Source organism: Amphiura filiformis, chromosome 10 (assembly GCF_039555335.1).
Source record: "Amphiura filiformis chromosome 10, Afil_fr2py, whole genome shotgun sequence".
NCBI lineage: Eukaryota > Metazoa > Echinodermata > Ophiuroidea > Amphilepidida > Amphiuridae > Amphiura > Amphiura filiformis.
Window position 1 is genome coordinate 13,368,762 of NC_092637.1, and position 16,073 is coordinate 13,384,834.

The 16,073-nt window shown below is 38.6% G+C and overlaps 1 protein-coding gene and 1 non-coding gene across 2 annotated transcripts; one reads left to right on the forward strand and one right to left on the reverse strand.

The window, feature by feature from the left end:
* The first annotated feature begins 3,536 nt into the window (after positions 1-3,536).
* Positions 3,537-4,595, forward strand: LOC140162129 (uncharacterized). Its single transcript, XM_072185405.1, has one exon. The coding sequence runs from the start codon at positions 3,544-3,546 to the stop codon at positions 4,534-4,536; it is 993 nt and encodes a 330-aa protein (XP_072041506.1). The 5' UTR covers positions 3,537-3,543; the 3' UTR covers positions 4,537-4,595.
* A 2,471-nt stretch (positions 4,596-7,066) lies between these two features.
* Positions 7,067-7,139, reverse strand: Trnaa-agc (transfer RNA alanine (anticodon AGC)). Its single transcript has one exon. It is a non-coding gene; the product is annotated as a tRNA-Ala (tRNA).
* Between the last annotated feature and the right edge of the window lie 8,934 nt (positions 7,140-16,073).

Here is a 16,073-nt window from a genome sequence, read left to right on the forward strand (position 1 = left end):
ACTTTCAGGGGTTTCTTTTTTCGTCGCCTTAAATCGTAACTTTACAAAGGGTCCCTGTACGTCTTTGTTACTTATGAAAGCAAACAAATAGGCACTTAGGCGCTAAAAGGCTATTTATTGCACAAAAGCGTCTATTCTAATTTAAGGGTGGTGCAATAATTATGTGTACCCACGTTGTGGCGAATTATAGAGGGTGGGGCAAAGATTTTTTGGCAGGCCGAAAGGGGGAACAATCATTTTTTGGCTGGTCGAAAGGGAGGGGTCAAGCGATTTTTGGCAGATCGAAAGGGGGGCAAGCGATTTTTGGTACAGTTATTTTGGGCACCGTTTCTATTATGGGAGAGCGGGGAGTGTTCGCCTTAGGGGCAGGTTCGCCCACCCCTTGTTTCTCAGCACTACGGCTATCGGGGAATTTGGTGATGGCAAAATTAGGTGATATAGGTCATTATAAACTTCTCATATTAGCTACGCGACATATAGGGACGTGTTCATCGAACTGCAGCCAAAACAAAAAAATTGCACCAAAACGTAAATTTTTCTTGCATTAATAATGTTGTATTATCATTAATACATAAATACAGATGGTTTTAATGGAAATCTGTATTTGGAACATATGGGATTTATTAAAGATTTAATGCAGTTATAAACTCCTTATTCGATTTGTTATTTGCATACCCTGAAGAAAATATAAAAATTTGCACCAGGGCATGTTCGCCCTTTTGAGGATGGGGCATGTTCGCCCTATCTTCCCCGGGCGGACTTACCCCAAACTGGAGGGCGGACCTGCCCCATCAGCGTATTATGCAAATTATTGATAATTATACCATTAAACAAGGTATAACTACTGAAAAGCATGTTTTTAAAGTTATGTGGTATCAGTATTACTCATACCACCGTTTATGTCCTAATCCATAATCCCCCTGAAGTTGTAAACATGATATGTTTAAGCTCACTTTTGACCCCTACATTTTACACTGACCCGACCCCTGCAACAAATTTAGTGATTCCTCAGAAGAGAATGAATGCCCTGTATACTCTTGTTAAATGTTTGCATTGAATATGTTATTGTTACGCAATGTTTAAACATTTTTTGTGATTAGGGTGAACTTACCCCACCATATGGGCGAACCTGCCCCAATATGGGGCAAGTTCGCCACTTTGCAAAACTTTTTTGTTTGCTCTATCGCTAAGACATAGGGCTTTCACATGGATCATCCCTAACCTTAAAATTGACATCGCTGGGCTGGTCAGAAAAAATAGGGCGAACACTCCCCGCTCTCCCCTACGCCCTAGGCGTAGAAAAACATTAGGAACACGTTCAAATATGCAAAATTATTATGATTTTTTTTTACCAGCAGCGAGGACCGCGAAATATTGGGCATTTAAAGAAGTATTTCGTGATCCCAACATCCCCTTTTTATGATATTTTTCAGTAGATATCCCCGATAAAAAGCGTATTCCCAAAATTTCAGTTGATTCCGATTTTGTCACATAGACAGTGTGATGTACTAGAACGTATATTCAAATTTCACGATATTTTTTGCTGAACGAATTACGAATAATCTCCAAGAATTATTTTGATCATAGTCGGCCAGAGGTTTACAGTGGTATATAATCCTTTTTTGAGAAAAGTGGAGGGGGATGCTGTGGATCACGAAATGCCCTTTTAATTTGCACTGTCCGCAAAATTTGGATAGAAGTGGACACAAAATCCAGTAATTTTGTGTCATTGAAAAGGGGCGTTTGAAATTCTAGTTATTGTAAAGGGGTGTTTGAAATGCTAGTCAATGAAAATCACTCAAAGGGGTTGTTTTTTGCCAACTTTTTGTCCTCGATATTGCATGAAAAGGAAGTAAATTTGATGGAAAATCATTGAAAACGGGGTCATTGAGATTTGGTAACCCATATGGTGTTGCGTTTGGGGGGCGGGTGTCGACGCCACTTATGCAGTACTTATTTGTTTGGTCCTGTCATTTTAATGACGATTGGGACAATACTAAACGTCCATTGGGCCATTCCATTTAAAATACACACTACCCCTGTGGAAATGTTTGGAAATATCTTCCACAGAGGGAGTATGAATTTTAAATGGAATTAGCACATTAGGCAGCTCCATATGAAACTCATTCCCCCTCTGAGGGAGATTCGGTTGAATCTTTCTCAGAGGGTGTATGAAGTTCAAATGCAGCTGCCTAATGTGCTAATTCCATTTAAAATTCATACTCCCCATGTGGAAGGTATTTCCAAAATCTTCCACAGGGGTAGTGTGTATTTCAAATGGAACAGCCCATTTAGCCGGGAGGCGTAGCACAAATTCCGCATCGAGTCAGGTGATCAATATAGTTGAATAAATGGTCATCATCGAATGAAAGCAAAATATTAATAATTAATAAGATTGATAGATAAAATCTTATTATAGTCTACCGAGGGACCTGCCCAAACGGTAGAGTCAAAAAGCTATGTTGTTAGATACCAATAGACTCTAGCTAAGTCTTAGCATATTTTTTCCCTCGAAGATGTTTTTAAAACATCGTTATTTCACGCGGATGTCGACTGCAGACGACAAGTTTCAATTTTTTTCAATTCAAAACATTTCAAAATGGTAAATTTTCATGACCAGCATGAATAATGCATTTAAATGAGTACAAACAAGTATTGCTTCAGTGGTTCTCAAGACAGCTGAAGTGGACTTTGAGAAAATATCTCAAAACTTGGGCTTTTTGAAGCCTAGGCTATATAATATGGCTAGCACAGAGAGCATCAAGTGAGTAGATTTTCATTTTGAATTGTTTACTATTTCAACGTAAGATAGAAACGCGGCCAACATGAATTGATTAAAATTTATTTATTTGTAAATTGATAATTATTTTGATATATAAAAATAAGTAACAAAACTAACATAATGAAAAAGTTCTACTGGAAGAACAAGTTTTGGATAAAGTCTAACAAAGCAAAGTTTACCCATTATAGGCACTTAAGGTGATTGATTTTTTTATTTTTTTTATTTTTGTAGACAACATAAGGAGAGAAATATCACTTTTTCGTTGCTCAACTGCTTCTTCCACTTCAAACTATAAACTGATATTTCTCTGTTTTCACAGACTTTCCGATCTTCTGTCTGCCGAATTGAGGCGCTGAAAACGGGCGACAACACTATCGGTTTCATTACATAGTTCATGGTTTGTGGAGAGTATTATTTGATCTCCTGACTAAAGAATCCTGACGAGATGTCCATCTGAACGCAGCAGTGAGAAATTGCAAGCTCCGGGATCTCAGACCCCATCTGATGCAAGTTACTACAGTTGTCTTTGGGTGTAAATGGTGCCTTATTTATAACATAGCTTAACATCATGTCGCACATAACATTATGACTCTGTTTGGTGCAACTGAATGACTTTGACCTTGGACAGACCATCGAGGTTGTCTGCTACAACTAAATATCAAGATGCTGCTTATGTACCTGTAGAAAGGTTTATCAAGACTCTTTAAATATTGAGACAGTGTTCTATAGAATACGTTTGCCGACATTCCACCTGCTTCAAGATGATGGCCTCAGACACCTTCAAAATGGCATATAAGCCAATACCGGACTTAATCTGTCAACGTTATTCACCTGATCTGATTCACAGACACGATCTGGATAATCTGCTCAACAACAACCATTCTACTAATGGTGATGGTGAAGACATTGCTGTGTCTATGGTGACTTTCGCCAACAAGGAATGTCACCCAGGATATCAACGACCGGTTTCATCTTTTAGCTTTCCGGATACTTTGACAACGTCGCTAGGTCAAACTGATGCCAAACGCGATAGGCGTGAATTACGCAGCGCCATTGCTAGATTACAACTCACAGATCAAGGTGTAAGTTACATGTTACCAGCTAACCAATCAAAGATCTCCATTAATAATGTGTATAAACTCGATATTTCTAAAGCATTTGATAAAGAGATCAGAACAAAAGAACGCTCATTGGTTAATCATCGGCCTGGTACAGTTAGTGTAATGGATACACCAAGACATTGCGCTGATGTGTCAGCTTTGAGGCGTTTAAATTGTGCATACTTAGATAATGACCCACACGCACATCGAACTCTTCCGGAATTCATGAAAAAAAGTCGTCGTGCAAAACATATCGACGTGTTACACATTGAAGACATTTGTAATAAGCACGTAGATCTTCCAGGAAGCTCATTACCAGATAGAGGTCCGCTACGAAGACGATGGATGGCTATCAATCCAAAAGTTAAGGACATGGTGCGTGCATTGGGAGCTGCAAATCTTCAGCAACCTGTTCCGTGGCCAAGCGAACATCAATTAGAAACAAGACCTTATATGACAATGAAAGAAGATCCGAAGCGACGAGTTAGAAGTGGCCAAGTGAGATTCAAACGAATTGATGAAGACACGAGGAAGAGAGTTCAAGATTGGGTGCAGACTGTGAAACCACCGCCTCCTAAGAGAAACGAACTGTTGCAACAGGCTATGACACGGGTTATAGCACGTAAATGGAGTAGTTTACGCAGTAAAAAATAAGAAATCTTGAACAAAAAGCAAATTTGTTGGTCTGTAACATATAATGAGGGTGAATCTTATGATACAGGGTGAGCGAAACAAATTGAAGTCTTCAAATTTGACCTTAAAGATCAGTCTTTGCTTTTACGATATAAAATCGTTTTTAGGAATAAAACTTTGTTCTCAATTGTACTTTCTTTGTATCTTGGTGTTGATTATTCAACCAGTAGTGAAACTATATAAATTGTTGCAACTCACTTTGCATCGGATACCATACGTAGTAAGGTGAGTTGAAAACATTTAGAAGATATAAGAATGATATAAGAACTCATTTTTAAAAAATAACAACTTTCTTTGGTCACTGACATTACTTAATTTCACTAACCGTTCGCAAGTTACGAATACCATTTTAGGGATGAAATCAAAACTCGACCGGCGGTCGGCCGTCGGTTCCGGGCGGTTCCGTTCGGTTGGAGTCGGTTTCATATTGTTCTAAACAGTGGAACGTGGTTCAACCGCGGTAACCGGCGGTCGAGTTTTGATTTCATCCCTTAATAACCGTAACTAGAGTGTCCACAACTTCTAAGGCCCCCCTAAATACTTTTTTAAATAAATCGAAAAATATTTGACGAAATGCAACTCACGTGTAAAAAGATAATTAAAAGTGTAGCCTTATTTGTTTTACACATATTGACCAAATTATAGCGTCACACGTCACTGCGTTCAGTCCATGGTTCATTATGTAAAAATGAAACCGTTGTTAAAATCTGAGTCCATATGAATCAACTCCAAACAATGCAGTAGCCCAGACCTATTCATGTGTGTTTTAAAGAAACACCATTAAATTAACCATTGTGACTGAACGTAATGATGTGTGACGCTATAAATTGGTCTACAGGGGTAAAACAAATAATGCTTTACATATCTTTTTACATTTCGTAAAATATTTTTCGAGTTATTTAAAAAGTATTAGGGGGAACTAATAAGTTGTGAACCATGGCCCCTGTAGTAAGCCCTGTAAGTTATGATGGAATTTTAGACTTGCGAAGCGTAACTTTACGAAGGGTCTCTGTAGTACGAGGATACCGATCGTTGATCATTTTTAGTGAAATGAATTTTACGACGAGACGTGTCGTAAGTTATGGTGGATTTTTAGACTTACGTCACTTACGAAGCGTCGTAAATGTTGGTAAAATGGACCCCAGTTTTAAGGGATCCAAAATGAGCGTTTATTGCGTTTCGACAGTATTTTTTTTGTGGGACATGAGAGCACCTCAGACCTATCGAATTGCATTCTGAATACGAAGCATGTCTTTCTGATATCAAATAATTTTCATTTTTAAAAATCACAATATAATACAAATTTTATGACAAATTATAAAAAATTGATATTTTTCAAATTTTTGATATATAACAGTCCTCGAAGTAAATTATATAAATCTAATGATATATTCTTAAAGTGTATGTAGCAGGAAAAGAGGAAAAAGCCGATGGATTTTTCCCCAAAAGACCTAATTTTTTTTGGTGTTTTGGAAGAAAATCCATATCTTCAATACGAAAGGTCAAAATTTTTTTGGTTTTTGATCGTCGGCTTTTCCTCCCACCTCACATACACTTTAAGTATAATTCATCAGATTTATAAAGTTTACTTCAAGTACTGTTAAATATCAAAATATCAATTTTAATGATTTGCCATAAAATGTGTATTAAATTGCGAATTTCAAAAAATCAAAATTATTTGATATCAGAATGACATTCTTCGTATTCAGAATGCAATTCGATATGTCTGATGTGCTCTAATGTCCCAAAATAAATACTGTCCAAACATTCATACCCCAGCCCTTAAGGGCATTTAAATTTTGTCTTGAAATTATTTTTGACAACGTTGTGGAGAATCCGGGTATCGCTCGGCTCCCGGTACCCATATACCTCTCGCATGCTAAGCGAGCGCTCTACCATTTAAGCTAATTCCCCTGCTACTGTATGTCTTCAGTTCATTTTTGTTGTCTCAAAACTTCTCAAATACAGGGTACCTCAAAAATAGAAACAATTAGCACGTGTGGCCGAGTGGATAAGGCGCCCGACTCATAATCCATAGGTTGCGAGTTCAAGCCCTGCTCGTGCCAACGTGTTGTGTCCTGGGCAAGGCACTTTATCCTCATTGCCTACTGGGGGATGGGGTTGGGTTGGATTGGATGTTTGTATAGTTGTTTGTTTGTTGCAATATTGGCGCTGATTAAGCTGCTGCCTGCAAATTGCATTGTGTCTGTTTAGGTGTGTTTAGTGTACAATTCTAGCAATTTGACCTACGGGTCACCATTAGAGTTTGAAAAAAAAAAAAAACTAAATTAGCTCCAACTCAACATCTTGACTTCTTCTGATGAAGATTCAAGGTTTAGTTGGGCTTGCTGTGGTGAAAGTCTTTAAACTTTACATACTGCATGTCTTGTAATGAAAGTCCATGAATTTTCTTATTAGATAATTTGTTTCTATTTTTGAGGTACCCGGTATTTGAAAATAAAGAGAAAAGAACAATTTACCAAACAAAAAATGGAGAATCCGGGTATCGATCCCGGTACCTCTCGCATGCTAAGCGAGCGCTCTACCATTTGAGCTAATTCCCCTGCTTGTGTGAAATATTGAGTCACAAATTTGGTACATAACTGTGCACTTCGTGATAAAAAGTATAAGAGTTTCCCCACATGAAGTACATGGTCCAAAGTTTATTAATGGAATCATTTTGAATTTGACCCCTAGTTGTCGCAAGAGGTCACGAAGGTTCAAAAATTAGAAAATTATCTAATTTACAAATATACACCAAATTATTCGTTTGATCACAAGGATTTCAAAAGTGTATTTGTGTTATCGGTACAGAGTTATTCTACAAACACCTTATTGTTGAGTCAATGCAGCACATGTTTGTTTTCACAGGGGTAACATTTCAAGTTGTTCCGATTTTGGCAATAATTGTGGCAAATTGTTTATCATGACTCGTATACAATAGTACTTACCATCTAAAATGCTTTCTTTACTTGTCATGATGCAGTCGTGTCTACAGTAGAATTCACCACGACCTTTGCAGGACTTAAACCCCATTAAAAGCTATTAAACCAAGATAACACTCATTGAAAACAGCTCAACTATGTTACATCAGATCTTCTCTGGTTAAATCCACACACACATGTGTCTGTTTTACCTGTGCAAGGAGCAATGAGCTGGTATTATAGTTTCAGTTGGGTGAACGATTATAAAGCAAACGCAAGGTAAATTACTGTGTGGCCTTTGTTCACGAAATGAGACAATACTGTGCATATTGTTAACCACATTCTTGAAAATGAGAAACATAATGGCTGTGGGCCGTAACACGGTTTGGAAATAATTTCTTCATATTTTTTGGTGTTACCTGTCGTTTACATATCCTTCCTAAAACACCAAAGTGCGAATATTTCCTAACACCTAAATTAGCTAAAAATTTAGGACATGTTACAAACTATATTTTCTAGAATTTCAGAAGAGTACTTTTAATATTAGCCGGTTATTTTTCACACAGCGACGTTAACTAGGCAATTACCCATACTTCTAACATGCAATATTTGTAGAGGTTACGCGTCAATGGTAAGAGCACTGTGTATTGTGTATAGGAAAACGGACAGTAACTGTAGTATGTTATTTGCAATGGATGTCAATAATCAACAGGGCCATTATGGAGAGAAAGAAATAAAATGAAAAAATAAAGAGAAGGAAAATATTAGAAAGAAACAAAAAAAATTGGGAGACAAAATTAAGCAATATTGCCTTGTGCATCTTCCTTTTTAGCTCGAGTTTTGGGCCTAAATAGGCCAAGGTTAACAATGGTTAAAATAGCACTGTCCCATCAAATACCAAAACATACCTTCATTTGGGGCTCAAATACATGAATATGAAACTTTTCCCGCAAAAAACTCAAAATATGCTCGTCCCGACCCCCTAAATTTGAATACTTCCACCGCCACTGGGTTCGGAGATCTTAAATGCTTTATATAAGGGATATAATTTTGCTTCCCCATGTGCATGATTTGCCTTCGCGAGGGAGAAAACGCCTAAAATTTTCATTTTCATACCTTAACTCAAGAACCACAAGAACTATGGAACGAAGAAATGCAGGCAATATATTGAAATTCACCTACTTGTCAGTCAGCTTGTCAGTATAGCTGTGTTTATGACTAAAGCAGCTTCAAACTGCCAAAAAATATCCGAGCACAGGGTTGCGCAGAGAGAACACTGCACATCTAAGTCTATTGGTCATCTGGAAATGTTCTTCTTTTTACAAATTATTTAAAAGGTTTTTAGGAAAATTAATTATGAAAAGTTGCAAAAGTAAGAGGAGGGGAGGAAAACAAATGATTAATGATATGAAATGAATGAAAGGGAATGCAATAGGATTTTTAAAAAATAAAGGTCAATAGGAATCAAATATCGAAAGGAAAGAATGAAAAATAAAATACCAAAAATACTTGAGCCCATGAACTTGTGGCTAGGGCAGGCCTGGTTAGCGACCACGAGACACTGCAAAGGGCGAGTCCCGGAGGCGAGTTTACCATTACTGGTCGTCGAAATTTTCTTTTCAATAGTTCCATGAGTTCATAGTGTAAGTGGAAGTAACGGAATGGGAATGAAGGAGAGCAAAGCAAGCAAAGCAAAAGAGAGGAGAGGAAATGAAATAAATGGAAAAAAAGGAAAGGAAAGGAATGGAGAGGACAGAAGAGAAATGGAGAGAAAATGAAATTAGAGCAAAGGTGAGAATGGAGAGGAGGAAAGGAATGAAACGTAGAGGAGAGGAAAGGGAAGGAAAGCTGCAGCTGAAGCTGGAGAGTAAAGAAATGCAAGGTAAGGGAAAAAAGAAGATCAAAGAGAAACTAGACTTAGCTGTGGTCTAAGACCACGAACACAGCCGTGTGGTGACCCCTTAATCACCTTTGACCCCAAAATATACGAAAACCCCATAGACATTGGCTAATGTCAATGCACGTGTCCACGTGGCATCACTTTGCTATGCTTTTTGTGGCAGAAGGGGCATTTTGAAGGTATATCGTTTTATACCGGAAGTGACCCCTTACTGACCATTGACCCCAAATGTGTGTACACTATATAGACACTGTGTTATAACAATGCATGTGTGCAAGTGGCGTCACTGTCCTACGTAATTTGTGGAAGAAGAAGCATTTTAAAGGTATTTAGTTTTATACCGGAAGTGACCCCTTAATGACCTTTGACCCCAAATAAAATAATACCACATATAAACTGGGTAACCACAATTCATGTGTGAACATACCGTTACTGTCCTATGTTTTTCTTAGCAAATAAAAAGTTTTGAAGGTTTTTCGTTTTATACCGGATGTGACCCCTTAATGACATTTGACCCCAAATCTGTGTACACCCCATAGACACTGGGTAATAACAATGCATGTGTGCAAGTGGCGTCTCTGTCCTACAGAATCTGTGGAAGAAGATGCATTTTAAAGGTATTTCGTTTTATACCGGAAGTGACCCTTAATGAGATTTGACCCCAAATAAAAAAATACCACATATACATTGGGTGACTGCAGATCATGTGTGAACATACCGTTACTGTCCCATGTTTTACTTAGCTAATAAAATTTTTGAAGGTATTTCGTTTTATACCGGAAGTGACCCCTTAATGACCTTTGACCCCAAATCTGTGTACACCCCATAGACACTGGGTAATAACAATGCATGTGTGCAAGTGGCGTCTCTGTCCCACATAATTTGTGGAAGAAGATGCATTTTAAAGGTATTTCTTTTTATACCGGAAGTGACCCCTTAATGAGCTTTGACCCCAAATAAAAAAATACCACATCTACATTGGGTGACTGCAGATCATATGTGAACATATCGTTACTGTGCTGTTTTATTTAGCTAATAAAATTTTTTTTGAAGGTTTTTCGTTTTATACCGGCAGTGACCCCTTAATGACCTTTGACTACAAATCTGTGTACACCACATAGACACTGGGTAATAGCAATACATGTGTGCAAGTGGGGTTGCTGTCCTACGTAAGTTGTGGGAGAAGATGCATTTTTAGTTGAAATCAAATTTTTAACCCCTGTGACCCCTGCGTGACCTTTGACCCCGCGAGTTTCATGTGACATGTAGGGGCGTGGTCAATGATCATTGTGACCAAGTTAGGTTAAAATCGATGTAAGCATGTGAGTGCTAGAGCAAATGTAATGGTTGACAGAAAGAAAGAAGAAAGAACTAGACTTAGCTGTGGTCTAAGACCACGAACACAGCCGTGTTGTGACCCCTTAATGACCTTTGACCCCAAAATATATGAAAGCCCCATAGACATTGGCTAATGTCAATGCACATTTTGCATGTGGCATCACTATGCCATGTTATTTGTGGCAATTTTGAAGGTTTTTCGTCTCAGACCGGAAGTGACCCCTTGATGACCTTTGACCCAAAATACAAAAAAAAACACATATACACTGGGTAACCACATTTCATATATGATCATACCGTTACTGTCCTTTGTTTTTCTTAGCTAATAAAAATATTTGAAGGTATTTCGTTTTTATACCGGAAGTGACCCCTTAATGACCTTTGACCCCAAATCTGTGTACACCCCATACACACTGGGTAACACCAATGCATGTGTGCAAGTGGCGTCACTGTCCTACGTAATTTGTGGAAGAAGATGCATTTTATAAGTATTTCGTTTTATACCGGAAGTGACCCCTTAATGACATTTGACCCCAAATTAAAAAATACCACATATACACTGGGCAACCACAATTTATGTGTACATATACCGTTACTGTCCTACGTTTTTCTTAGCTAATAAAATTTTTTAAAGATATTTCGTTTTATACCGGAAGTGACCCCTTAATGACCTTTGACCCCAAATCTGTGTACACCCCATAGACACTAGGTAATTACAATACATGTGTGCAAGTGGCCTTACTGTCCTACGTAATTTGTGGGAGAAGATGCATTTTAAAGGTTATTTCGTTTTATACCGGAAGTGACCCCTTAATGACCTTTGACCCCATATAAAAAAATATCACATATACACTAGGTAACTGCAACTCATATGTGAACATACCGTTACTGCCCTATATTTGGTTTAGCTAATAAAAAATTTTGAAGGTATTTCGTTTTATACCGGAAGTGACCCCTTAATGACCTTTGACCCCAAATCTGTGTACACCACATATACACTGGGTAATAGCAATGCATGTGTGCTAGTGGCGTTACTGTCCTATGTAAGTTGTGGGAGAAGATGCATTTTTAGTTGAAATCACGTTTTTGACCCATATGACCTCTGCGTGACCTTTGACCCCACAAGTTTCATGTGACATGTAGGGGCACGGTCAATGATCATTGTGACCAAGTTAGGTTAAAATCGATGTAAGCATGTGAGTGCTAGAGCAAATGTAATGGTTGACAGAAAGAAAGAAAGAAAGAACTAGACTTAGCTGTGGTCTAAGACCACGAACACAGCCGTGTTGTGACCCCTTAATAACCTTTGACCCCAAAATATATGAAAACCCGATAGAAATTGGCTAATGTCAATGCACGTGTCCACGTGGCATCACTTTGCTATGCTTTTTGTGGCAGAAGGGGTATTTTGAAGGTATATCGTTTTATACCGGAAATCACCCTTACTGACCTTTGACCCCAAATCTGTGTACACCCCATAGACACTGGGTAATAACAATGCATGTGTGCAAGTGGCGTCACTGTCCTACAGAATCTGTGGAAGGAGATGAATTTTAAAGGTATTTCGTTTTATACCGTAAGTGACCCCTTAATGAGATTTGACCCCAAATAAAAAAATACCACATATACATTGGGTGACTGCAGATCATGTGTGAACATACCGTTACTGTCCCATGTTTTACTTAGCTAATAAAATTTTTTTGAAGGTATTTCGTTTTATACCGGAAGTGACCCCTTAATGACCTTTGACCCCGAATCTGTGTACACCCCATAGACACTGGGTAATAACAATGCATGTGTGCAAGTGGCGTCTCTGTCCCACGTAATTTGTGGAAGAAGATGCATTTTAAAGGTATTTCTTTTTATACCGGAAGTGACCCCTTAATGAGCTTTGACCCCAAATACAAAAAATACCACATATACATTGGGTGACTGCTGATCATATGTGAACATACCGTTACTGTGCTATGTTTTACTTAGCTAATAAAAAAATTTGAAGGTTTTTCGTTTTATACCGGAAGTGACCCCTTAATGACCTTTGACCCCAAATCTGTGTACACCACATAGACACTGGGTAATAACAATGCATGTGTGCAAGTGGGGTCGCTGTCCTACATAAGTTGTGGGAGAAGATGCATTTTTAGTTGAAATCACGTTTTTGACCCCTGTGACCCCTGCGTGACCTTTGACCCCGCAAGTTTCATGTGGCATGTAGGAGCATGGTCAATGATTATTATGACTAAGTTAGATGAAAATCGATGTAAGCATGTGAGTGCTAGAGAAAATGTAATGGTTGACAGAAAGAAGAAGAATTAGCTGTGGTCTAAGACCACGAACACAGCCGTGTTGTGACCCCTTACTGACCTTTGACCCCAAAATATATGAAAACCCCATAGGCATTGGCTAATGTCAATGTATGCGTGCACTTGGCATTACTTTGCCATGTTATTTGTGGCAGAAGGGGCATTTTGAAGGTTTTTCGTTTTATACCGGAAGTGACCCCTTAATGACCTTTGACCCCAAATATGTGTACACCCCATAGACACTGGGTAATAACAATGCATGTGTGCAAGTGGCGTCTCTGTCCTACAGAATCTGTGGAAGAAGATGCATTTTAAAGGTATTTCGTTTTATACCGGAAGTGACCCCTTAATGAGATTTGACCCCAAATAAAAAATACCACATATACATTGGGTGACTGCAGATCATGTGTGAACATACCGTTACTGTCCCATGTTTTACTTAGCTAATAAAATTTTTTGAAGGTATTTCGTTTTATACCGGAAGTGACCCCTTAATGACATTTGACCCCAAATCTGTGTACACCCCATAGACACTGGGTAATAAAAATGCATGTGTGCAAGTGGCGTCTCTGTCCCACATAATTTGTGGAAGAAGATGCATTTTAAAGGTACTTCTTTTTATACCGGAAGTGACCCCTTAATGAGCTTTGACCCCAAATAAAAAAATACCACATATACATTGGGTGACTGCAGATCATATGTGAACATACCGTTACTGTGCTATGTTTTATTTAGCTAATAAAAATTTTTGAATGTTTTTCGTTTTATACCGGAAGTGACCCCTTAATGACCTTTGACCCCAAATCTGTGTACACCACATAGACACTGGGTAATAGCAATACATGTGTGCAAGTGGGGTTGCTGTCCGACGTAAGTTGTAGGAGAAGATGCATTTTAGTTGAAATCACGTTTTTGACCCCTGTGACCCCTGCGTGACCTTTGACCCCGCAAGTTTCATATGACATGTAGGGGCACGGTCAATGATTATTGTGACCAAGTTAGGTCAAAATCGATGTAAGCGTGTGAGTGCTAGAGCAAATGTAATGGTTGACAGAAAGAAAGAAAGAACACTAGACTTAGCTGTGGTCCAAGACCACGAACACAGCCGTGTTGTTACCCCTTAATGACCTTTGACCCCAAAATATATGAAAACCCCATAGACATTGGCTAATGTCAATGTATGTGTGCACGTGGCATCACTTTGCCATGTTATTTGTGGCAGAAGGGGCATTTTGAAGGTTTTCGTCTCAGACCGGAAGTGACCCCTTAATGACATTTGACCCCAAATAAAAAAATACCACATATGAATTGGGTAACCACAATTCATGTGTGAACATACCGTTACTGTCCTATGTTTTTCTTAGCAAATAAAAATTTTTGAAGGTTTTTCGTTTTATACCGGAAGTAACCCTAAATGAACTTTGACCCCAAATATGTGTACACCCCATAGACACTGGGTAATAGCAATGCATGTGTGCAAGTGGCGTCACTGTCCTACATAATCTGTGGAAGAAGATGCATTTTAAAGGTATTTCATTTTATACCGGAAGTGACCCCTTAATGAGATTTGACCCAAAATAAAAAAATACCACACATACATTGGGTGACTGCAGATCATGTGTCAACATACCGTTACTGTCCCATGTTTTACTTAGCTAATAAAATTTTTTGAAGGTATTTCGTTTTATACCGGAAGTGACCCCTTAATGACCTTTGACCCCAAATCTGTGTACACCCCATATACTCTGGGTGACAACAATGCATGTGTGCAAGTGGTGTCTCTGTCCCACATAATTTGTGGAAGAAGATGCATTTTAAAGGTATTTCTTTTTATACCGGAAGTGACCCCTTAATGAGCTTTGACCCCAAATAAAAAAAATACCACATATACATTGGGTGACTGCAGATCATATGTGAACATACCGTTACTGTGCTATGTTTTACTTAGCTAATAAAAATGTGTGAAGGTTTTTCGTTTTATACCGGAAGTGACCCCTTAATGACCTTTGACCCCAAATCTGTGTACACCACATAGACACTGGGTAATAACAATGCATGTGTGCAAGTGGGGTCACTGTCCAACGTAAGTTGTGGGAGAAGATGCATTTTTAGTTGAAATCACGTTTTTGACCCCTGTGACCCCTGCATGACCTTTGACCCCACAAGTTTCATGTGACATGTAGGGGCACGGTCAATGATCATTGTGACCAAGTTAGGTCAAAATCGATGTAAGCGTTTGAGTGCTAGAGCAAATGTAATGGTTGACAGAAAGAAAGAAGAAAGAAGAAGAAGAACCTGTAAGAAAAAAGACACAGCCGTGACTAACGTCACGGCTGTGTAACTAGACTTAGCTGTGGTCTAAGACCACGAACACAGCCGTGTTGTGACCCCTTATTGACCTTTGACCCCAAAATATATGAAAGTCCCAAAGACATTGGCTAGTGTCAATGTACATTTACATGTGGCATCACTATGCCATGTTACTTGTGGCAGAAGGGGCATTTTGAAGGTTTTTCGTCTCAGACCGGAAGTGACCCCTTGATGACCTTTGACCCAAAATAAAAAAATACCACATATACACTGGGTAACCACAATTCATATATGAACATACCGTTACTGTCCTTTGTTTTTCTTAGCTAATAAAAAAATTTTGAAGGTATTTCGTTTTATACCGGAAGTGACCCCTTAATGACCTTTGACCCCAAATCTGTGTACACCCCATATACACTGGGTAACACCAATGCATGTGTGCAAGTGGCGTCACTGTCCTACGTAATTTGTGGAAGAAGATGCATGTTAAAGGTATTTCGTTTTATACCGGAAGTGACCCCTTAATGACCTTTGACCCCAAATAAAATAATACCACATATAAACTGGGTAACCACAATTCATGTGTGAACATACCGTTACTGTCCTATGTTTTTCATAGCAAATAAAAAATTTTGAAGGTTTTTCGTTTTATACCGGAAGTGACCCCTTAATGACCTTTGACCCCAAATCTGTGTACACCCCATAGACACTGGGTAATAACAA